General features: G+C 38.3%; 1 protein-coding gene across 6 annotated transcripts in view; it reads left to right on the forward strand.

The window, feature by feature from the left end:
- The window catches only part of HFM1 (helicase for meiosis 1), a 68,902-nt gene extending 45,471 nt beyond the window's left edge, over positions 1 to 23,431 (forward strand). For all 6 annotated transcript variants that reach the window (XM_077333045.1, XM_077333047.1, XM_077333048.1 and 3 more), the window contains 18 exons: positions 5 to 111; positions 829 to 876; positions 1,115 to 1,212; positions 1,316 to 1,447; positions 1,762 to 1,847; positions 3,577 to 3,660; positions 4,604 to 4,761; positions 4,852 to 4,955; positions 6,588 to 6,725; positions 8,941 to 9,036; positions 9,565 to 9,683; positions 11,270 to 11,352; positions 11,490 to 11,593; positions 13,353 to 13,589; positions 14,231 to 14,336; positions 17,799 to 17,910; positions 20,129 to 20,265; positions 20,496 to 23,431. In XM_077333045.1, the coding sequence (XP_077189160.1) occupies positions 5 to 111; positions 829 to 876; positions 1,115 to 1,212; positions 1,316 to 1,447; positions 1,762 to 1,847; positions 3,577 to 3,660; positions 4,604 to 4,761; positions 4,852 to 4,955; positions 6,588 to 6,725; positions 8,941 to 9,036; positions 9,565 to 9,683; positions 11,270 to 11,352; positions 11,490 to 11,593; positions 13,353 to 13,589; positions 14,231 to 14,336; positions 17,799 to 17,910; positions 20,129 to 20,265; positions 20,496 to 20,559 (2,013 nt within the window). In that variant the 3' untranslated portion in view covers positions 20,560 to 23,431. The remainder of the gene's footprint in view (positions 1 to 4; positions 112 to 828; positions 877 to 1,114; positions 1,213 to 1,315; positions 1,448 to 1,761; positions 1,848 to 3,576; positions 3,661 to 4,603; positions 4,762 to 4,851; positions 4,956 to 6,587; positions 6,726 to 8,940; positions 9,037 to 9,564; positions 9,684 to 11,269; positions 11,353 to 11,489; positions 11,594 to 13,352; positions 13,590 to 14,230; positions 14,337 to 17,798; positions 17,911 to 20,128; positions 20,266 to 20,495) is intronic.
- Positions 23,432 to 25,373: the final 1,942 nt, after the last annotated feature.

Here is a 25,373-nt window from a genome sequence, read left to right on the forward strand (position 1 = left end):
GCAGGTCACGCTGATATCCAGCTGTAATGAATTTTCAGACATCAAGTTAAGAACAAATGAAAAAAAAATACTGAATACTTTGAATAAAGACAAGAACAACATAAGCATAAGGTGCAAGATGATGTAGCAGATTAAGTTAAAATAAATTGTAATTTTAATTATTGGCTCTTGCTATCCTGCATATAGTTACATGTGCCTATAGTTTATTTATTTAGGCATTTCTAGAAGCTTTGTCTTAAATACAGAGAGCTAAGGCACAGAAAGAAGGTTTCCAAGCTGACTGTAGCTCTTTTCAGAACTAAAACTGCTATGATCAATTAGAGGCTCTTGACCACATTGAGATTTTTTAAAATCACCTTCGTATTCCATTTCAGTACCATGAGGATGCAGCCCTTGTGTGCCATGATACATGGCTGTATCTCCTTGGTGGATCGTAAGCTCTTCAAGCAAACTAGGAATTTTAGTTAAGGATAATTTCAGTTCTTATGCATCAAAGTACTATATATTGGGGAGGGCCTGTGACTCAGTGGAAAGGTTTCTGGTTCATATGCAGAAGGTTCCAGGTTCAATCCCTGGCATCTCTAGATAAAGGGACCAGGCTATAAGTGATGTGGAAGACCTCTGCCAATATTGACTTTGATGGACCAAGGGTCTAATTCAGTACAAGGCAGCTTAATGTGTTCAATGATAAGCACAAGTGGTCATCATGTACTTTCTGTGTAGGGAATTAATCACGTTTGAATCCATAAATCTCTTCGTTTTCCTTGGGACATATACTGGGTGCTGTGTTTCATTCCAAGTTAAATAAAATGTGCATTTTCCATATAGATATCCAATGGATGGGAAAATAAAAACAAGAGAAATGAAAGTGAACTGGTAAGTATTTGGTTCCATAATCTTAAAAAAAAAACATTGAAGGACTGGCTGCTGCCATTTAACTCAGCATGATCAAGTTGGTACCTTCATTTTTGCAAGATCCTTTCTTTGCACACTTTATTCTGTGACTTTTGGCCTGACTTTTATTTTCCCCTCAATAGCACTCTTGAATATCACAGCTGTAGTTTGCATTCTAATGCTTTTTGATATTTTGAAGAATTAAATGTTTTTTCTTCAGTCTTATTCAGGCACAGCTAGGATGCCTTCCCATACAAGATTTCACATTGACACAAGATATAGGCAAGATTTTCAGAAATGGCATAAGAGTTACAAAATGTATGGTAAAAATTAACTATTACTTTTTGAACTATTCAATAATATCTCTATTTGCTTTGGTGAAGGCTGCGCTTTATATGTTTATTTTTTCTCTCTCTTGTAGGGTTATCTGAATTTCTGTCCTCCCATCAAAATAACTTCCTTGTATTATCAAATGCTTTGATTTTAGCAAAGTGCTTCAGGTGTAGACTCTGGGAAAACTCAATGTACATATCTAAACAACTGGAAAAAATTGGTAAGTATCACATCACAGCCAAGTACCTGCTGTAATTGAATTCCATGCGGGTATTCCCCCCAGATACTTGAGGTTGTAACCAAAGGACAATGGGAAAGCTTCTGCATGCTTAATTCTTTTGGGAAATGGAATGTAAGAATGAACAATTATGGCAGTATTTTAAGAGAGCACATGGAAAAAGACCTCTTAATATCCAGTTTAAGAGAAGTATGTGTTCACATTTTTGATTTGCTTGCGTTTGTGAAGACAGCTATAGATTATTAAAAATGCAATTGACAGGAAAGTATCATCTAACAGTGTGCAATTTTCAACAGGTGTGACATTGTCAAATGCTATGGTGAATGCAGGCCTGACATCTTTTAGAAAAATAGAAAGTACAAATGCAAGGGAACTTGAATTGGTATTTATTTTTTTAATTGCCATTTTATAGCTGTATGAAATGTACTAAACAATAACAGCATATGCCAATCTAGAACATTTGAGTAATGTGCTCCTGTGTTTTGAAATTGTCATCTTTTGTATGAGGCATTTAAAATTGGGAGTCTCTTGGTTGCCCTTGGTATCTAGAAGATGTATCAGAAAATCAAATCATGACCCCTCAATTTTTGCTTTTTAAAAACATACATTCTTAGCATTCTATACCAAATGATAGCTAATAGGGGTGTGCATTTGTTTAATTCACGCCAACTCCCCCTGCCCCCTAAAATTACCTGATTGGTATATTTCGAGTATTAATTCAGCCAGATATCCCCCCCCCCCATTATTCAACTACCAGAAATGACTGAACCTGAAAAACCCAAAAATATTCAGGTTTTTTCAGGACTGCCAGATAGCTGCAGTAGAAGTACATTCTCAGTTTCTTTAAATGCTTTCAGAGTGAACTGCGAGACCTTTAAATGCCTTCGGAATTCACATGTGTTGCCATAGCTTGCAAAAGGCATTTAAATTTTAATGACTGCATACTCTTTAAGTGCCTTTTCCCACTACATTGGAAACAATGGAGCTTTCTTAGGTGCTCCCCGATCCATCTTTTTCAAACGGGGGGTGGGGGGTTTTGAAGAGAGGCACCAGCAGTTATGCTGAAAATTCGGTGCCTCTACCATTGACTTATAATGGTCTCCATAGGCTATAATTGATTTTCCCAAATATTTTCCAAATCCAAATAGCATACTAGTATTAGGATTTGGGAATATCGGGAAATAACTATATTTCTTGGGTTCGATATACCTGAACCTGAAAAATACCATTGGTGGGTTTTTTTGCACACCCTTAATAACTGATCTACAGCATTTCACAAAAAAATTCCTTTACAGTTTATATTTCATGAATTGTTTGTGGCAAAGAATAAAATTTGATATAATTAGTAGAAGGAAAATAATAATGCTGCCCGACAATTCGGAGGGGGGAAGTGAATAGTGAAATGTGAAAAGTTGACTTCCAGCATGATCTCAAAACAGATTGAATGAGATTGCCTTTGTTGTTATTTGTTTATTTAATTAATATGCATTTTTCACTGGTCATAGTGCATTACAAGATCATATAAGCTAAAAATACTGATATATGCCTCTTGTGGCGCAGAGTAGTAAGGCAGCAGACATGCAGTCTGAAAGCTCTGCCCATGAGGCTGGGAGTTCAATCCCAGCAGCTGGCTCAAGGTCGACTCAGCCTTCCATCCTTCTGAGGTAGGTATAATGAGTACCGAGCTTGCTGGGGGGTAAACAGTAATGACTGGGGAAGGCACTGGCAAACCAGCCCATATTGAGTCTGCCAAGAAAACGCTAGAGGGCATCACCCCAAGGGTCAGGCATGACTTGGTGCTTGCACAGGGGATACCTTTACCTTTTTTACTGTTATATGGTGAATTCTTTGTAAGCATGCATAAATGTGCTATGAATCACAGTTATCTTCCAGTGTGAAAATGGGGTGTTATATGCCAGACCATCTATAATGTTTGGTTAGAACTATCAACTGAAATACACTAGATTATCTCAAACATCCTTTGGATGGATTTGGTAGAAATGCTAATAATGATGATTTCATTAACATACTGAGACTATCTGATCCTGTGTTTTATTAGGATTTTTGTAAATTAAAGCACTTTTTGAGTTAATATGAACTCTTATCTGCAGATTTTGAATAGGCATCCTCCTTTTGGAAATCAAATTAAAGAAGCCATAGCTCATCTTCCAAAGTATGAACTTACTGTACAGCAGGTAAATCCTCTGATCCAGTCCCATGCTTTTATTAGCTTCCCCCATAATTATACAGGTAGAATAACCCAACCACCTAAAGAAAGAAAAATAGAAAGCAGTCATCAGTACTATAGAAAGCAGTCATCAGTACTATTGGGAAAATGCTTATGTAAGATCTTGTACTTGGGCTTTTATCATAGTTCATATAGTTCGTCCCTTGCTGTAATGCTCTTTGCCCATGCACAGAAGAATTTCAAAAACAGAACAAAGTTCTGTGAATGGTTAAGGAGCAGTGTTCCCCCTAACCTGAAATCCTATTTTTACCACATTGCCTCCTTCCCCCTGCCTCATGTTCCTTGAGAATGTGTGGGGAAAGCAAGGTAGTTACTCAGAATTCATATTTTAAGCCAACAACATTTTACATTTTAAGCCAATTTTAAGCAATTTTAAGCAAATTGCAAATCTGAAATGCAGTGCTATTTACAAAAACATTGCAATGATTGGCTCTAGACTAGAGTTCCCCCTAAGGTGCTTTTGCCATTGGCCTGCAGAGATGCCTTTTCCTCCTCCCTCCTGTTGCCCTGGAATCCAGAGCAAAAGGCTGGAAAGAGTCCTAGAGAAGAACTGAAAATTAACTTTGTCACCCTTTAAACCTCTCCACCACCAGCTATTCAGTATAGCTCAATATACCTGACAGAGAAAGCTGTCCCATTCAGGGAGATAACTTAGATTGATGTAGTGCTCCCCAATGACCAGACATGCTGAGTAGGGGTGTGCAAAACACAGGCAATTTCGGGTTTAGATCAAATTAATCCGAACTCCCTGAATCCCAGTTCTAGTACTGGGATTTGGGTTCAGCTTGATTTGTGAAAGTGCTTTCCACTGATCCACAGAGGACTCTATTTTTGATGTGGGAAACTATTTGCTATGCTAATTCTTTTTGTAACATGCCTTTTTTTTCCAGCTGCCAAAATACAGTGAAACAATAGCTGAAATCTTAGTGTCAGTCATATTAACAAACTTTGAACAGCTGCAGATAAAGAGAACTGCTCCAGATTACCACTATGTAACTTTAATAATAGGAGATGATGATAATCAGGTGTTTTTTAAGCAAAAGATTACGTGAGTAGTTTCAAAACGTTGATTTAAAAAAACCTTCCATTTGTGTCTATTTAATATCTGTATACATTATATATAATTTTTTTTTTGCAGGGATTCTGCTATGTTAAAAATTGGAAATTGGACGAAAAAGGTTGAAGTAAGGAGAACTGTTAAATCTGAGGAGCTTACCATTAATCTAATCAGTTCTGAATATGGTAAGCTAAGTGATGTGATTATATCCTAAATCCAACCCTGCTAATCGCTTAAACTTAGTAGCTCTTGCTTTCAGCTGGAATTAGGAGTGAGTGCTGTTAGGTTTGGCTGCCTCGGTAATCACCAAATCCTGAGGCGGTCAGCTGTGCAGTGTGGAGGGGTGGCGGCGGTGTGCCAGCCAGCACCTGCACACAGGCGCAGAGCTCTGCACCTGCATGTGGCCGCCAGCTAGAGCGCCAACGCCACCCCTCCGCATCACTGGCTGCCTTCGGTTTCATTGATTGCTGAGGCGGCTGAACCGTGCCAAAGCACTCACCCTTAGCTGAAATCCCTAGTATTCAGGGATTCAGTTAATTGAATTTGGTGGAAATTGCTTCTAAGTACACATGATAAGAAGGATTTACTTTACTAAAAGTAAAAAAAAGTATATTAATTAAAAATACATGTTATACTGTAGTTCATTTCTGTTATATGTATATTAGTGAATCTGTGTTATTTATGCATTGTCAATTTTATGACTATAAACCCTGTTTCCTGTAGATAAAAACCAAAGTGTAAACTTCTAAAGATAAGTGCTTTGCAAAATTTTGCAGTTTCTTAAATTGAACCACACAACCTACCCACTCACTCCATATATTGACTCTGTAATCTGTTTTGAGTTCACATGATAAAAGCTAACTATAATTATAATTAATATACATACATAAATAAAAAAATAACTGCTACATTTTGGATGTTGGCTATTCTAATTAATTGAAGAACAAAGGTAGTGTTTCACATAACCTTTTAGTGGTATAAAACTCATTTATTTCCTATTGGATTTCTCAACCGCCTCTCCCAGGCTAGTCGACTTGTGGTGGTATACAACATAATCTTAAAATCACAATAAAATCATAACAATTAAAAACCCAAGCCCCCCTCCCCGCACACACTGTTCAAATGTATGTCTACATAGAAGATGTTGATGAATGTTACAGGTAAGGCAACTTTCTTCTCCACATGATTACAGGTGCCCAACTGAATTAGAGCTTATTTATTGTCTCCAAACTATCATCAAATGTTGGCGTAAAGTGAGGGGGGAGGGCATGAAAGAGCAAGTAAACTGAATAGTTTGCCCAAATGCTAGAATGGAAAAAAAACAGGCGGAGTTCAGTCAAAGCCATGACAGACTTAACCAGAACTGAGGAGCTTGTGGGGCTCGTTCCCCTGGGAACAGTCTAAAGGAGACATCATGAAAGGGTTTCAGATTTACACTAAAAAATAGCAGCATATACATATAACCATGTAAATGCCAAAGTCATAGGAAAACAGGACGGTCTTCACTTAACATTAAAGACCAACGAAGACACCAAGTGGGAGTAAATGTTAGTACTAAATTAGTCCATCCAAAACAATGTTGGTCCAATACTCCCAATTATTTTAGCTGTGCAATTTTGACATGAAGGAAAGAAAAATGCAATGCTGAATGAGAAATTTAAACCTGTGCCTTATCGTAAAATTCCAGTACTTTTCTAATAATATGAAAACTGTGTTTAATTATTTATGCTTGAGTGTTTGGAAATGGGATGCATTAGGTAAATGGTTCAGAATAATTTTAAAACTCAATAAGTCCTTGCATTTTTTTCCTGCAAAAGTTGGGCTAGATATTCAGCAGAAATTTAAAGCTATTTACATAGGACCAAAGAGGTATGGAAATAAAACAGTCAGCACCAATGGAAACTTAGAAGGTGATTGTTCATCTGATAGCTCACCAACAGCCAAAGATAATAAAGGTAAGCAAGAGTTTCCTATTTAGTCTGCTTGCACATGGACCATTTTCTGTGCCCAAACAGCAGCATATTTACTGGGAACATTCACACAATATCATCCTGCAGTTTTATCTTTCCTTGCAGCACTCCATTCCTTCCCACCCTTCCGAAAGTGGGTTTAGTCAGCATGTAGAAGGAGAGGTGAAAGTGTATTCACAGCAACAAGGAGTGCCCTACAGTGAATCATCTCCTTGTAGAATCAGCCTAAAATTGGGCTGTATTCTGTTCCTGTAAAGTAGATATGAGATCAGTGTGTGGCGCAGTAATTAAGAGCAGTGGCCTCTAATCTGGGGAGCCAGGCTTGATTCCCCACTCCTCCACATTCAACCAGCTGGGTGCCCTTGGGCTAGTCACAGTCCTGTTAGAGCTGTTCTCACAGTGGAGTTATGTTAGAGCTCTCTCAGTCCTTCCTACCTCACAGGGTGTCTGTTTTGAGGTGAGGATGATAAGGTGATTGTAAGCTGCTTTGAGTCTCCCTTGAACAGTGGAAAGTGGGATATAAAAAAAGCTTCACTGAAATAACTAAAATTTATATTGTTTCTGCCTCTCTGTTATGTATAAAGACAGTTTCACATATTTTTAGTGTTCACTAAAACATAAAAAGGATGGCAAACAAGCATACTTTTGCAAATAACTATTTGGTGCAGACTCATTCATACAAGAGCTGGAATTGGCTACAATTTTCTGTAGGGTAGCATATCTATATATTCAGCTGTGTAGTGTGCGAACTGATTAATAAGATGTTGAATACAAGCAAATGCGAGTGTAGATGATCTCTTTCAGCATGGACCTCGGCATCACAGTGGGCTAGACTTACCTCAAAGGTTTTTCATTGCGAGATATCAAGAACAGTAGGAAGGTATAGCATTTTGAGCTGTAGCTTAGATTCTAGGGTAGGGTTGCCTGGAGATCTCCTTGAATTACAGCTGATCTCCAGGCTACAGAGATCCACTGCCTTGGAGAAAATGACTGCTTTGGAGGGTTGAATGTATGGCATTATACACCACTGAGGTTCCACAACTTCCCAAACTCTAGTATCCTCAGGGTCCACAGGCAAATAACCAGGAATGTATCATCCCCAGTTGGCAGCTCTACTCTGGGATGACTTGACAGTAAACTTGTTCTCTTCTTACTCTTAATTGTTTTTAGCCCTATTTTGGAAAATCAGGGTTAATAATTGAAAAAAATACATAATAGAAAACCTCTTGGTCCTGAACAGAATTAAAACCCGTTGATTTAAATGCAATTTCTTTCAAGGACATATGCCAAGAACACATGTTCCTCACACCACTATTCCTCAACAAACATTGTCCACAGTAATAGGACTTTACTGATACTGGGCTGTCAGAAATAAAATATTCATGCACAAAGACTGTCCCAGTTGATGATATTAATCTCAGAATAAAGGTGAAGAAGAAGAGTTGGTTCTTATATGCCGCTTTTCTCTACCCGAAGGAGGCTCAAAGCAGCTTACAGTCACCTTCCCATTCCTCTCCCTACAACAGGCACGCTGTGAAGTGGGTGAGGCTGAGAGAGCCCTGATATCACTGCTCGGTCAGAACAGTTTTATCAGTGCCGTGGCGAGCCCAATGTCACCCAGCTGGCTGCATGTGGGAGAGTGCAGAATCGAACCCGGCATGCCAGATTAGAAGTCCGTACTCCTAACCACTACACCAAACTGGTTCTCTCAGCCTCTCTCAGGTGAATAGGATCAGAGATTTTAAAAGAATTCACAATGCCCAATATTTGCAATTTTAGGTAACTGATAACAAGATAAGGCAGTTGCTTCATGTTTTGAACCATCTCTGTAATTACATTGCGGTGGAGCTGTGCCTACCGAGGTGTGCCTATAGATGTTCAGTGACTGAGCTTCTGATTTGCATGCAGAAGGTCCCAGGTTCAATCTTTGGCAGCCCCAGTTAAAAGCATCAAGTCATGAGTGATATGGAATACATTTTTTTTTCAAAATCCCTGCACAGACATTACATGACTGAGTAGACAGCACTTGACAGACAAATGATTAAAGCATATATTCATGTATTTACATGAGTGACTTAAGTACTCACAACTTCTTGAGGAAATAACAAATATCAGCAGGCATAGTTCATTTCTTCCATATGATACCCAAAGAATGTCAATAAAAATAACATTTTCTTTAAAATATATGTCATTAATTTAGGAGTTACTTGTAACCAAGAGATCCTCAACATAAAATATGGGAACAGAAAATGCAACCATCACTGTAAAAATAAAGAAATATGTGGTCATGACTGCTGTGAGTTTCATCTTATTTTGTAACTTTATTTTTTGAAGGACTAGCTGGCTTACTTATGAAATACATTTAAAAAAAATAAAACAAAACAACCCATCTTATGGAAATGCATTTTTTAAAGGAGATGATCGGCAGCTCCCAACACATAGAAATATGAATGTTAGTTTTGTAGACATATGCACCATTATGTATTGGGGGGGTTGGGTTGAGAGAATGTGGAGCAATACACACAGAAGAAAGAAACGTGGCAGGGGGACAGTTTTGTCAACTTCCACTTTGTATACATTTAGTGGTATAGCATTTATTGTGTATAGCCAAAGGCCATTACAGTCAATCACAGAGAACATAAAACATAAATATATACAATTACATTGCTTTTAAATATGAAAAACATGTTTATGAAGTATATAAAGGAACCTGTTGGTATTAATACTGTGATGTATGATTCAAATGCATTTATGATTGTATTTGTTGCATTAGGCACTATATTTTAAATAAAAATATAAAATAGAAATACCTTATGTTTCAAAGGCAAAATTGGAGTCTCCAAGAAATCTGACTCAAGGAAAGAGTTGAAATTTTCTTCGTATCTTGCTGATTTGAGGAATCGGGATGCTGTATCTGCTGTTCCCCCAGCCAAACAATTAAAGGTGTACAACTACAGTAATAGTTGTATTACAGCGCTTTTATTAACAAACTTTTATATATTTGCAGACACATTTTGTTAGTTAAATCTAGAAATGTTAGTGAAATGTTGTCACGTATTTGTTGTATAGTAGTCAGAGTAGTCATTGATAAAACAGTACAAAACCGTTATAGAACGGTTTTAGAAAAGAGTGAATAGAATTATTCCACACACAGAAGTAATTTTCACTGTAATTATTAGGACTTAATTCCAAGCATATTTCTTTAGGATTGGGGTAAAAGGCTGGAATCAATACATCAAAAATAGGGGGGATGCAGAATACCTATATATAATATATATATTAAGAGTGGTAATTTCAAATGCCAAAGGTATAGTACATACTTAACATGTGAATATTAAACACAAACTATTAATATAATGCATATACAGCAATGGAAATACTGGAAAACAATAGAGATTAAATAAAAAATATTTTAATTATTTTTAAAAAATTAAAATTCCAAAATGTGCTATAAACACTCCAATATCATTGTTCAAATAAAAAAATCAAATGTAAATCAATATGTAGCATTGAGATCTTGGATGTTTCTGTAGATAGGGTAAAGTGGTTATAATATCTCACTGTATTCTGAAGCAAAATGGATTCTGGCTGGTTTCCCAATAAATCATTATCTAGAAAGTGGCTAGTATCCACTTTGTTATATATAACAAAGCCGCTATCCTTCCATTCCAGTGAGTAAAATGTATTTATTTATTAAAGTACTTAAATCCTACCTTTCCTTTTGGCTCAAGTTTGAAGCATTCCTCCAATCTAAAGAGCCTTCCTCTTACTTTTTAATGCAACTCCCTTCCATTTTCTGTTTACTAGAGTTCTGTCCCCCCTCCCCTTTTATTTGGAATCATTAAATTTAAGTGCAGTGTATGAATCCTTTGCAAATATGGACATTTTCTCAAATAAATTGTCAGCTTTAAGTTGTATGGGAATGCAAGGTTTGACTGAATAGGAATTAATAAATATGTACATGAGAACACATATAAATACATGTGTGTGAGAAAACATAAATTAGAATTAACATTTTGACATAATTAAGATTTCTACATGTTAGCAATTTGGGGATTAAAGTGTTTTTTGAAAAACCTATGTTCTTCCTGAATAATGTAGTAGTTTGTCCTTCTGTGGGATCACTTCACTCTTGGTAAAATGTATATATGGGTTTAGAAATGCTATTCCTTTGCTGTGAGATTTTTCTCACCATGAATAATAACTTACAATTGATAATAGGGAAAGAAATGTGATTGATAAAAAAACTACAAATTATAGCTATCCTGTGCTTGCTGAAATTCTTGCATAGTTAAGCAGGGGCTGGCTAAATTGGTTCATATAATTCATGGTTGCTGTTTTTAAACTGAACACTTTTCTAACTATATTAAACACTCATAAAATGGGAGAAAATAATGTTCACATGTAACTTTTCCATTCCTGAAAAGGTGTCAGAATTATTCACTTTTTAGTTTAATTTGTATATACCTGCCAGATATATTTTATCATATGACTACACAGTAATAATCTATAATTTGTTTATATTTTAGTTGAATCTGTCAACGAAATCTCAGAATGTGCAGCTTAAGCAATTTGGTTATGTTCCTAAATCTTTACTTCCAAGATTATCAAGGTACAGTACAAAACAATGACAATGACCTCTCATCCAGTTTTCTTACTACCTCTGCTATCAACATATATGATTTTGTTTTTCATATAAAATTAGTTTTAATTTGGAATTTTTTGGTGGCAATATTCATTTTAATAAAGGTCAGAATATGCACAGCATGCAGAGTTTACATTGCTAGATGAGGGGAATGAATCTGATGTTCCTGGAAGAATTCAACTGCAACCTGAAGATTTCAAAGATACTAGTAAGTTATTGTATTTTAGGTTTATTCCCCTGGGCTTAGTCAACCTGAAACAAATTGAATCAGTGGGCAGCACATGGCAAAATGAAGGGCATTACTGCTCTATCATCCACAGCTGCCATCTCCCCCCAGCTCTCTTGTTAGCATCCCAGCTCTCTTGAAGAGTCAGAAAGGCAGGAGTGCAACATGGGAAGAAAATTTCAGTATATGTTGACAGTGCCAAGTGTGCACTTAACAGTTCCAATCAATATAATTTAGTTTAATTAAGCCTGCACCACATCCTATACAATATACAAACAAGTGATTTTAAAATCATGGCCTGAAATATTTTTGGGGGGTCCTTTTTTGTCCTTCTTATAGGGAATGTGCACACTATTTTGATTTCTTTTGGCCAGATCTTCTCAAAGATACTGCATGGTGTTCATATTTTAGATACAGTAATGAATTCAAAATCACCACACACCCAATTCACAGCAATGTGTACTATGTTATCATCTATATATTTAATAGCTATGCCTGATCTACAGATATGTAAATCCACAGATTAGATCCATTTATTCAGAAGTAAGATTTTTCCAACCTATTCTGCATGGTGGCAGCCCCACTGAGCTGCCACTGGAAGTTTGCAATGGTGCTCTTTGCCCTACCGCTTCCTGTGTCTCCATGGGGGACTGTTTTTGATGGTGGACCCCATCTGCCCTGGATTTCTGCCTCTATATGAAGCAGCCAAAGCAAAAAGGTTACACTGTGCTGAGGGGGTGGGGATGGGGGTTATTTTCACTAAGGTGCGATTGCGTAACGATACAATCCCACCTTCATGAAAACAATTTAAATGCCCCAATTGACTCCACACTACCATGAAGTACTGTGGAGCTGACTAGGGCATTTTCTATCCCTCCTGGGATGCTGTAGGATGGGGAGGAGCTAGGCCTGGAAGGCCTGACTTTTTCCCTTTCACATGGGCCTGCACTGGGATAGGTCTTTGTTGGTCCCAGGCCAAAAAAAGGGAACACAGAAATATCTGCATTCTCTTAATGCAGGACAGCATAGGACCTAAAGCAAGCCAGGGACAGGACAGCACCTGTAATATAGAAGTGAGGATTAGCCCTGCTGCCATATGCATGCCCGCTATGCTTTTTCTCCTTGTGCAGAAAAGGTATCAATGAGTCTTGGCTCCTTGCTGCTGTTCAGTCCTGTGAAAGCCAGTGTGGAGTAGCAGTTGCAGCTTCAGAGTAGGGTCTGGAAGACCTGATTCAAATTCTCATCTTGCTCTGGAAACACACAAGCTTATAACAGGGCCATAGTTTTTCTAGATAGATGCTGTAGGGGGGAGGGAGTAAGCAGAAGAAGACAGAGTCAGATAAGGGTTTATTGGCTCTTGTTTGGCAAGAAGAGAAGGAAGCAACTGGAGGAGAGAGGCTATGGGGATAACAGGAAATACTGGGCGAGAGGGAAATGAGATTCCCCTGCCATTTCTTGTGGCTTTCCGCTAGTTTTAATGTTAATTTCTGCTTATTTCAGATTCGCCCTCTTAATCAGTATTGTGATTTTAAATGTTTAAGATTGATAATTGACTACTTGTACAGTCCGTACAGTTAAAATGCTGTTTGGATGTGGAGTAAAGTTGCTCAATTCTAAAATAATACCCCTTCCTGTCCCCCCCAAACTATGTTGAGAAATGTGTTGACAGTACTATATTTCTAGTATATGTTAAATTCATTTTTTTAACATACTGTTTCACCTGTATTATGCTCAATTATAGGCTTCTTTGTTAGCAAGCAACCTGCAATTTTAAATGAAAAGAGACATCGGACAATATTTTCAAACAAAAATCTCAAAGCATCTTTAATGAATAATTTGACAGATGCAGATAAAAGCAGCACTTTGTTTTCAGAGCCTTTGAATGTGAACTTTGAATTAGGAGACGAGGTTTGGGATGATTATGATGATGGGAGTTTAGTATATGCCAGTGTTTTTGCTGCTGATATGGAGAATTCAGGTAAAGCAACTGCCTGTATTATACATGTTTGATACAAAAATTTCCTTTTTCTGTTAAATATGCAGACGTCACAGTTCCAGGAACTATAACAAGCAAATTTCCCAAACTCATTGGTCAAAAGATACAAAAGCTTTTTTGAACTATTTTAATTGGAAATGGCAAAGCACAGTTTAACTATTTGGTTGTGCCTACTTCTCAGGCAGATGTCTTGGGCTGTAATCCTCAAGCCCCCATAACAATGAGGCCCATTTTAGTTCCTAGTCTCAACTAGTAATCATGTTATGCTTTTCTGAAATATGTTGAATTTATGGAAATAAACAAGTAAAGTTCAATACCAATAAACAAAAAGCTTAAATTCAATTCTTATTGCGTAACTTTTATGCGGATTGAGTGTTGTTTCTTTAAGAGAGTCCTGTTACCTTAGTGCAAGGGCAGTCAACCTGTGGTCCTCCAGATGTCCGTGGACTACAATTCCCATGAGCCCCTGCCAGCATTTGCTGGCAGGGGCTCATGGGAATTGTAGTCCATGAACATCTGGAGGACCACAGGTTGACTACCCCTGCCTTAATGGATCTATTTCAGATTATGTTGCAAATATGTCTGGATTCCAGTAAGTACTAGCAAGATGTTTTATATTTTAGAATCTTCTCACCTGGGATCTATAAACACATGTCTTCAGAGCTCAGGAAGAACTAAATACGATTTCCATGATACAGAGAAGAAATATCCAGATGCACATTTGAAAAAGTAAATATAATTTAATGATAGTACATACAAACCATGCACTGTATATTCAGTGTAGCTGCTATTTCAGCTGCATGTTGGAAAACTAATGAGTGTGAGATTGTTTGTGACACTATCCGTGCTTTGATTAAGTAAAATAAGCATTGTATATATGTAGCTATATAAATTTATATATCCCAGTATATTTTTCCTTGTTCTGGTAAGAAGTCCTAGTTGACACCAAAGGCAATAGACTCTGCAATGTATTTAACTTGGTGATATAAGTACCTTTACTTATACTTTCAAACTTGTAATGTAACCCAGGGATCTTGGTCCTTAAAATAGATAAGCCTGCCCTGTCAGTCATGCAGTTGTAGGCCCCATTCAAAGTACAGTTTGAGGGAGAACCTGTAGACCAGCCATTCTCAACTGTTCTTTGGCCATGGCCCTTTTAGATCTTCTCAGGTACCATTGCTCCCTGCAGTAGGCTGGCCACATGTACAGTTAACTAGGCTAAAAAAGGCCTAAGCTAAGAGTGAAATAATCATACTTGATGTACCTTGTTTTATATATATGCAAGACAGCTTTTTAGAACATTCAGTCAAGAGAAGCATGTGCATTCATTTTTTTCCTTGAATGCATTAATTCAAACACAAAAATTATATGATTTCTTTTTCTTTCCCTTGACAACGGTTGAACTTTTGAGCAATTAACGACATCACACATGACAAAAAGAGTCTTTCATGAGTTTAGTTTCCAGGGGCCCCTTAACCTTTTTGGGCTTCCCTTTTTACATGTTTTAGTTTGAGGCCCCCTTCAAATGTGCCAGAGCCCCCCCCCCCCCGGGGCCATATGCAAATTCAGAGCCGTGATTCACTAGGAAATCTGAACCCGCTGCTACATAAATGTATCGTCAGATAACTGCCTCTCCTCTATAAGCTCTCATTAGAGGCAAACATAATTAGAAGACTGTCTTGCTTTTGCCCCTGCTATTTGGTAACTCTGGTTGTTTGTTTGTTTTGCAAATCATTAGCTGCCGCTCCTGGTGAAACCAGCCCATGGCGCCTTACAAAAATAAAAATAATAATTGAGCAATAAAGACCCCAGTATTAAAACCCCTGCCATACAATAACTGTAAAATTGAACCCAGACAACAGCCAACTGCCACAGCAGATGGTTCCTTGGCAGTTGCTGGACTCCATGTAAAATAAAAGAAAGATGCAGCGGCTCAGATGGAATTGTCCAGGAGGGGAGGAAGGGGACCCGGCGATCTTCCAGGCCCTAGCCCCGACCAAACACCTGGTGGAAGAGCTAAGTCTTACAGGCCCTGTGGAACAGTGATAGCTCTGGCAGGGCCCTCAGCTCATCCAGGAGCTCTTTCCACCAGGTAGGGGCCAGAAACAAACAGGGCCTGTAAGACTTATCAAGGCCAGGCATATTTCACAAGGGCCAAGGACCAACAGTCTGTTCATACCCACAGAGTGAAGTGCTGTGCGGGGCGGTGGGGGGGGGGTACAGGGGGATATTAAGTCCCTCAGGTATGTAAGGTCCTCACTGCATAAAGTCTTGAATTTGATCTGGAACATTACTGGCAATCAATGCAGCTGCCTCAGAACTGGCTGGACATGGGCCCTCCAAGATGTTCCTGTGAGGACTCTAGCAGCTTCATTCTGTACCAACTGGAGCTTCTGGATCAAACTCAAGGGTAGGCCCACGTAGAACGTAGTTACATAAGTCCAGCATGGAGGTGACTGTTGCATGGATCACTGTAGGCAGGTGTTCTGGAGCCAGGTAGGGTGCCAGAAGCCTTGCTTGCCGCAGATGGAAAAATGTTGATTGGGCTACTCTGGTAATCTGGCTGAGGATGAGATCGCCAATTGCGTCCCATCCAGGCAGGGAAGACACACTGCCTGATGTGACCTCTGTCTTGGAAGGGTTGAGTTTCAGGTGATTCTGCTTGAGCCAAGCCATCACTGCTTACAAACATCCAGCAAATATGTCTGAGGGTGGGGAGTCAGGCCAGCCATCAATCAGCAGAAAGAGCTGGGTAACATCCGCATATTGATGACAAGCCAGCCCATAACTGTGGATCAGCTAGGCTAGAGGGGACATGATGTTGAAAAACGTGGGTGAGAGAATTGTGCTCTGTGGTATTCCACACAGGATTTTGTAAGGGTGCAACATATCTTCCCCCATTGCCACCCTCTATGTTCTGGAGAAAAGAGATCAGCCATTTAAGGGCTGTCTCATGAACCCCAGTCCCAGCGAGGCAGTGGACCAACAACTTGTGATCAACCAGTCAAATGTGGCTGACAGATCTAACATCACGAGAAGTGCTGACATGCCCCTATCCAGCTGATGCCAGAGGTCATGTGTCAGGGCAACCAGTGGCCTTCACCTCGTGTCTGGGATGGAAGCCACACTGGAAAGGATCAAGTATGAAAGTATCCTCCAAGGAGCTGATCCTCTGTGGCCATTTCAATCATCATGCCCAGAAACACAAGCTGTGACATTGGATGGTAATTGGTCGGGTCCCATGGATCAATCAATGATTTAATGAGCAAGAGAGAAACCACTGCCTCCTTTAATGCCTCGGGGAACTCCCTGAATGTAACGGAGAGATACTGTCTGCAAACCTGCTTTTTGCTAATTCTGGGTACTGCTCCAGGTTGGTCTTCATAAATGGAGATATACTGTGACATTCACTGTGTGGCAGCTAGAATACCATAGGACGGAGGTGGCCAGATTGTGGCTTTCCAGATGCCCATTGACTACAGTTCCCATGATCTATCAGTTCATGCCATAAGACCTCAGGAGCAGTTGAACAAGTGTTTTAAGCTATTGAGCACATTGTGTTGACCCAGAGAAGGCCATTTCACAACTACTAAAAGAGGTTAGCAACACTATGACAGCCATCAAGTTTTCTAAAAGTTTTTGAACCCCCAAAGAACTGAAATTCATATCTCTGTTACAATCATGTGTGAAATGTACCTCATATGTTCAGTTTCTCCTTGAAGATTGGGCAAGAATTTGTAAAGATGAATTATGATAAAATATTATTGTATTCTTAATTCTATGCTTTAGAAGAATATTTGAGTATGCAGGAAGTATCCTTGGAAAAGGCAATATTTTTTGCTTCTGAGATGTACATGTACCAAAACTGTGAAATGTATCATGCAGGCTCCATACCATTTCTATTTCTTTTCTGTTTCTAAGTAAAAGACCAGAACTTACTATGATTTTTTATTTTCTCAGTGACTTTATTGAATCTCTTAACCACACAGGAAAAGCAGAGATGTATGCAATATATACAGATGTATGGCAGCAGCAGATATAGTCATTTGTGTAACTATACAGAATGTATACATTTGTGTATTTTCAGACTAAAAACTCCCTGACATGGTATGCAACCAATCAAACACATGGATCTTCAGAGTTAAAACTATTTAAACTTTCTAACATTTTTATTGTTTTCACTTTTTAAAGTGTTTCCATATTGAATGAAAAACTTGATTTCTGCTTACAAAATTCTGACTTCTCATTGACTCCTCCATCATCATATGTGAAATCACCTACAGGATATGGAAATAAAAACACTGTATGTAGAAATTCAGGTCTTTTTTACCAGTCAATAATTTTGTGATTTTTGTAATTATTTTGTAATTATTTGAATTTATAATTCAAATAAGTTTCTGTGCTCTCTATTTGGGTATATGTGGGATTTTATTTTATTTATTAATTTTCTAGAAGTTTTCTTCAAAAACTCATTGCAATTTATATTCTTTCTACTGAGTTTGTTCCCTCCTTCTCTGAGAGGGTCAATTATAAGTACAAAGGGAAAACCAAATCTTCCCATTGACTCTGATGTTTTGAAGAGTCATAGTTGTGGTTTAGTTTTGCCATCCTGTTAATCATATGCTTAATAGCTTGCTGCTAAATATACGTTGAAGAACTAATGGTGAACCATCTCTGCCTCTTATTTGCCTAGAAAACCCCTTGCTGGCATCACCATAAACTGGTTGTGACTTGACCACACACATATATGTATGCATACCTATGTATAGTACTGGCAATACACATAGTGTCTTGTACCAACAGAACTTAGTAGCATCTTATGCTTGTTAATTGCATACAATTTGTGTCACTTATAGTTGCATTATAAAAGATTATTCTAACATGAGGTGAAAAAGTTGTGGTGATCATAATGACTCTGAGGTCCCTATCCTTCCCACATCCCATCTCATCCTTGTATTTGCTTGTATAACAGTATAACTTTCCCATCAGTTAGTATTTGGCCATTACACTTATACTAGCATTCTGAGCCAGGCTATAAAGATGCCATTAGGTCACTAATTGTGACACTGAATAACTACACTTCTTTGTGGACATTTATCGCTATCATGTATTCTAATAGCCGACGGCCACATCTTAGGATATTTAAAACCAAAAACTGGGCCCGTAAACATAGATAGGTCTTCCTAAGAACCTGAAAAATGTCCTGAGTTCACAGAAAAAGGCATTTAAAGGGGAGGATAAATCTTCACACACACACACTGACAAAGATTACCTGTAGCTTTAAGAAATAGTTGCCCTTAGTGGCCATAGCTAGGCAAAATTAACAGGCTTGGTTTCTTTCAGTAAAAGCCTGGGGGAGGGTCCAGACCCTATCCAGGGCTGTTTTGGCCTTTGAGCAAGAACTTATGAGGGCCAGGGCCAGCAGGAACTCATGGGTGACTTGACACCATACAACTTGTGTGATTCACCTGGGCTGAGATACTTGCCAGTGTTCAACAGTAGCTACTCTATGAAAGCCAGTGTGGTATAGTGATTAGAGTTTCAGACTCTGAACTTAATCCCTTATTCTGCCATGGAAACTCACTGTGACACTGGGCCAATTACACACTCTCAGCCTAATTTACCCCAGAAACAGGGACAGATTACCCATGAAGACATTTCTCAGTAGGCTGAAGACCTCTGCCACACCTGGGTTGGGCCAGCCTTGTAACAGAAGGGCATAACCCAGCCTGCCTGAGCCCCATGCAAGGCAGGAGAGGCAGTGTCTGGTTTGCTCTTTCTGAAGTGAACTGGAGGAGGTGGCTACTGGATGAGGAAGGTTGCACCCCTACCAAAGTGAGATGGGGTGTGTGTGCTCATCTTGCCCAGAAAAAAAAAGGGGGGGGATCATGGCAAGATTGGTGTTCCCAAGATGCATGGGGGAAGAGGCACCTGGCTTGGTCTGCCCACTCGAGGTTTAGGACATGAAATTAGAGAAGCAGCACCAAGTGTATCTGAGGCATGGGAAGTATCCAAGGCAAGACAAGCACCAGTCAGAACTGGTGAGGGAGGCTGCCTCTTCTTCCCTCCATCTCTCTTTGGGAGGGCAGGGCAGGGTCAGGAAGACTGCATATTTCTTTTCATCTCCGTCCTTTTAGGTAGAGGGGCCATTTTTCTAGGATTTTTTCACTCATATTAACAGTTTTTTTCTCTAAGGATAAAAGGGAGGAGAGGAAAATGGTGTAAGATGTTCTGAGTTCACATTGTAGAGAAATGTAGGTTATAAATGAAGTAAATAAATAATAAATATAGCTGAAGGGGGACAGATAAAATGAGGTATGTGTTCCACCCCGGAAGTCCGTGCAGGTTGCCCAACTTAACTTCTCACTTGTAATCCCAAAAATCATGCAGGTAAATTATTTTGTTAGTATTCTGAATCAGACCTGATACTACTATATGTGTGTTGAAATATCTGTTTTTAGTGATAGTCTCTTTAAACTGGTTATTTTTAATTTTCACATTGTTTCTTACAACACTTATAGTTTGGCTTTCAAGACAGAAATAATTCACCACCACAGTTGTCTACAGCCTCAGAAGCAATCCCAGGATCGTCTAAATTCACTAAAAAAGGGGACTTTTTTATTTGTAACAAAGGAATTACAAAAGAGGCTGATCTCAGGTAATGAAAAAGATTTGCACATGTACTGCTAGAGCTTCATCTTCAGTTTGCATAATTACATCTAAACAAGTATTTCAAAAAGGTCACGCACTCACACATATGGCTGCCTTCAGCTTTCTGTGCAAGGATTGCACTCTAAAACATGTTAGGTTTCACTCTAGATAGATATTATGATTTCTTATAGTTTGCTATATTAAACAAAGTTTCTTTTATTCTGTTCATTTTGCTAGGGATCACCTCCCTGATGGTGATGATCTGAAGCCTTTTCTCGGAATATTTGATGGCATTTTCTAAAATAAACCAGGCATGTTGTCAGTGATGAGAAATAAACATTCATTTTCCAGATGAGGACTTCAAATACAAATCAAATTTTTCTACTTTGGGTTTACAGCCATTCATTAGACAATTTTGCTGCACATGCTACACAACAATGACCAAAATAACGTATGGTTTCCTTCTGGTATTTAATACACAATGCATCTTTAATAGTTGTCTGGACATCTTTGTTTATAAGAGTTGCTGCTCCTTGTATTGTAGGAGATAAGGTTCTTTGATACCCTGTTATTAAGGGGGATTGGCTATAAGCCAAACTATTTGTTTTGGTGGTTTCAAATTATACCCTGCTTTACTTTGGGAAATAAGATTATATTGGTAATATGCATCTTGTAAATAAACAATCACTGTGTTATATCAGGAAAAATATCTTGTATACAGGATTTTTAACTTTTGTCATTCTTGAAAATGTGGTTCTATAATGCCCATACAGTATGCGAAACAATGGAGTTTAAAAATAAAAAGGAACAGTGTAAGTTTATATTATTGTATGGACTGTAATCAGAATTAGCATTGGGTTTACAGTTTAAATGGGAATGTTAAAAAATACTGCAAAATCTTCGTTCAGGTTGCAAAAGGGGATATTGCCACAAAGAAATGGTATCTCTACAATGGCTTTTATATAGCTAAATCTAGATGTGGGTATCCAGATACTGACTTAGATACAGTGTGCCACATGCAGTGTTATACATGCCTGTGGGATTTCATCGTTCCACTTTCCAGTGGCAGCACCTATGTCTTCTTGATAAAAGGAAATCACTTTCTCAGTATTGAGGGGTCTCTGGAGCAGCACCTTTGAAACTCAAGGAGCTATCACTGCAGGCAAAGATCATCTACCTCCTGCATATGTGTAGGAACACTTTATGGACTTCTCTAAATCCCAATATCTCATTATGTTGCATTTTTAATATAGGTCATACAATGCACTATTACATTAAATTCTAGAGATACATAGTACTAGTTTTATGAATGGGCTAGTGTGAATGGATGGTGAAGTTTTCCATCTGTGTTATGACATTACTAAGATGGTAGTAATAAATATTTCATAGTTCACTTTTGAGCCTTAAAGAAAATGCCATCACATGTGCAGACATGCTTGTGGATGAGGACTATAAACAACTTGCTTAGAAAAATAAAATCAAAATGTTTACGTTTCTCAGAATGCAAATCTTATAACAAAGTGTCCCAGTCTTTAGGTAGCCCTGGAAATTTGAGTGCAACTTTCTGTGTTCATTTTTGTCATTAATTTGTAAATTCTGTTTTATGATCCTCAATAATCCAGACTAGGAATCCTATGATTTAATGTCCTTTTTGTTCATTTGTCACAACCAGTGGCCTTTGTCTGAAGGAGGCTCACAGAACAGTTTCTGGCATACTTGGCCTTTACTACAAAATTGTGGAATTTTTCCCAGGTTCAATGCTTTGGGGAAGAAAGTTTTTCCTCTGCTTCCCTACAGCATCATGATACATTTATGCACCTCCCACAGTTCCCTGGCTTTCCCAAACCTTCATTTCACCAAAGTTCTGGGAAAGATCTCAGTAAATCCTGGATGGTTGCCATGTGGGCAGAGACATCCACATGTTCTCAGTCCCGCCCAATTTCCCTACAGAGACCACTTCCTTCCCCCACTAGTGGGTGGAGGCTTTTTGTTATTTTAAATTGGCCACTGAATATCTTTATGTCAATATAATGTTATGACAATACGTGTAAAAGATTCTCTGAATTTCCATTTTTCATATTATTTTTTAATGTCAGGTGCCTTGGTTGTGGAGATAGAGGCAAGGCAATAAATATGGGCTAGAAACGTCTTTAAAAATCATATTAGGAATATGATTAAAAATCATATTAGGAGAACCTGTTACACATATTGTAATGATATAGGGATAATCAAGGGATATTCATATAGATATATTAAATTGCTGTTTCTTCAAAAAAAGAAAACAATCTGGAACTTTCCTGATGATGCAAGGTGGGGAGTAACTGCTGCCACAGAACCGGAGCAGGGAAATTTGACATGAATAAGCCCTGTTGCTGCTGTGCTATACTGGCAGCTGGAACAGCAGTGGGCACACTATATACGCCTGTCCCTGTGTAGAAAACACCCAAGTGACCAACTTACAACAGCTTGAGGCACCTTCAGCTAGCAATCTGGTGCATAACGTCTGTCTGGACCCTAAAATTCTCTAAGACAGAGCGTAGTTTTTATTCCTGATAACATCAGTTTTTTAAAAAAGTTATTCTTCAAGTTACTTCCTTTTTCTCCTCATGAATTAAATCTTGCCCAGGGAGGGGATTAGTAGTTATTAATGTTTTTATTTCAACTTTAAAATGTGATTAATTTTCAAAAGTTACATTCAAAGTTTGTTCTTATAACATTTTCTCCTCGTGTAATATTCCTTTCATTTTTTCATATGCTGCTCATCAATAATCTGTCCTGCATACATTGGGGAATAGCTTCACTTCTTTTTGCAATATATTGTCACTGTTCTTTTGATTTTAAGAGGCTTTAATTTCCATTTTTAACCATAGACTAAGGGTATAATATGCCAGGAAGTTCATGTTCTCTTATGTTTCTGTGGGTCCTGAGCAGTAAAATTTCCCAGTAGATTGTAACCAAGAAATACCTTGAAATAAATTAGCTCTAGTACTTTAAAGAGTTATTTGAAATACATTTTTTTCTCTCATATCACTTTTTCATAGCAAATCAGCATCATATAATATTCTTCCTGTTGACATTCATATCTTCAGATTGTATAATGCAGATGTCTTCCAGGAAAATGTGATCTATAGGGCAAAGCCTATGTTACTATTGAAAACTTTGTGGAGGGGGTTAGTATCTTACTTTGTCATTTTTGTTATATGTCACTTATTCATACTTGTGTTTTGTTTCTTTTAAAATCTAATTTCCCTTTCATAAAATTGTTTGAAATTTTTAATAGAAGCAAAAATATTCTGAAGTCTTCTTTCAAATGAAGTTTTTATATTACATCAACTCTTCTGATACATTCTCCAGATTTTTGTTTTGAAGTAATTGTCATACCTGATCAAGATCAAAGGTGATAAAACCACCGATTAGCATGGTTTCTTAGGCATATTTTGCATACAGTTACATGCAATGCATTTTATAGGTTGCTTAGAATTAAGGTCATTTCCAACAATTTCACATGGGAGAAAGCTTTGTTGGATTGAGGTTACTTCTTCAATCAGGAGCAACATGGCACAGATAAAACTCCTGTAAACATGCAGACACTAATGGACAGTGGGTGCATGCCAGAACATGAATTACACAGAAGAAGAAGAAGAAGAGTTGGTTCTTATATGCCGCTTTTCCCTACCCGAAGGAGGCTCAAAGCGGCTTACAGTCGCCTTCCCATTCCTCTCCCCACAACAGACACCCTATGGGGTAGGTGAGGCTGAGAGAGCCCTGATATCACTGCCTGGTCAGAACAGTTTTATCAGTGCCGTGGCGAGCCCAAGGTCACCCAGCTGGTTGCATGTGGGGGAGTGCAGAATCGAACCCGGCATGCCAGATTAGAAGTCCGCATTCCTAACCATTACACCAAACTGGCTCTCACTAGCAATTAACCTGTGCACAGTTAACCAACAAACTTCTATGCTGGTTCACAAACTGAACCAGTTTGTATTTGGTCATCAGCCACATTTTAAAACCTGCTTTTTGCTCCACACAACTTTTTGTGGGGAGCAGAAAGCAGCATTTAAATGTCTTGGAGCCAATTAAACCAAACAGCTGAATTGCCATGAACTGTATCAAAATTTTTGGAAATTGTGGCAGTTCTTCAATTTGCAAACATTGCTTCACAAACCAAAGCTGGCCAAAATTTGTGATGAACTTTAGTTTTGTCAGCCATTTTGTGCTCATCATTATTAGGTATACGAACTTCAAAGCCCATTCCTAAGAACCATAAATCCTTACACTAACCCTAACCCTAACCATAATGTGAGTATTTACCCTAATATAAATCCTTATTTTTAACATTTTTTCAAGGTACAATATTTTCAAAAAATATTCATACATCCCATGGCCATTCTATATTATGTCACTACATCTTCTCCAGTCCTAACATGGCCAAGAAACCTAAAAACAAACTATCCATATTCATGAAGATACTTAACCTAACTTGTTTTTACCCTTATATAAATCCCCATTTCTTTACAAATTTTAACATGTAAAAATATCTCTAAACTATGTATATATCCCATGGCCTTTTGTAACGATACCACTGATACTTCATCAGGCCAAAAACTTCCACAAAAGATAACATTTATCTTACTGAAGCAAAAGAAGAAGGCATAGGAGACTCTAGTGAAAAGGGGGAAGGTTTTAAAAGTGGAAGTTTGAATTCTGTTCAGCAAGCATCAATGCTTGATGAAGACCAAATGGGGGACAAATTGAAAGCACAAGCTCTAGGCCCCACGATAGAATCCAGAAAGGAAGCTGTCTTTATGTCTATAGAAGGCAGGGGAGGGAATTAAATGATTGGGATACATGGACAGGAGAATTTAAAGCAGTCATATAATTAAAGAGGAAGAGTAGGGGAAGGATTCAGCACCTCCCCAAGTATTTCGGGGGGATTGGATTGGGGCATTACACAGTATACTGGTCAACCATCTGCCTGTTTTCAGTTGGGGGGGGGTATGACCACATTTTCCAAAACTGTATAAACCCCTTATGTGCTAATTGTGGGAACATGTGACACGCCTCGGTGAGATGTAACAATGGGATTTGCTGTAACCTCTGTGGGAAAGAAGGACA

The sequence above is a fragment of the Paroedura picta genome, chromosome 4, assembly GCF_049243985.1.
Source record: "Paroedura picta isolate Pp20150507F chromosome 4, Ppicta_v3.0, whole genome shotgun sequence".
Taxonomy (NCBI): Eukaryota; Metazoa; Chordata; class Lepidosauria; order Squamata; family Gekkonidae; genus Paroedura; species Paroedura picta.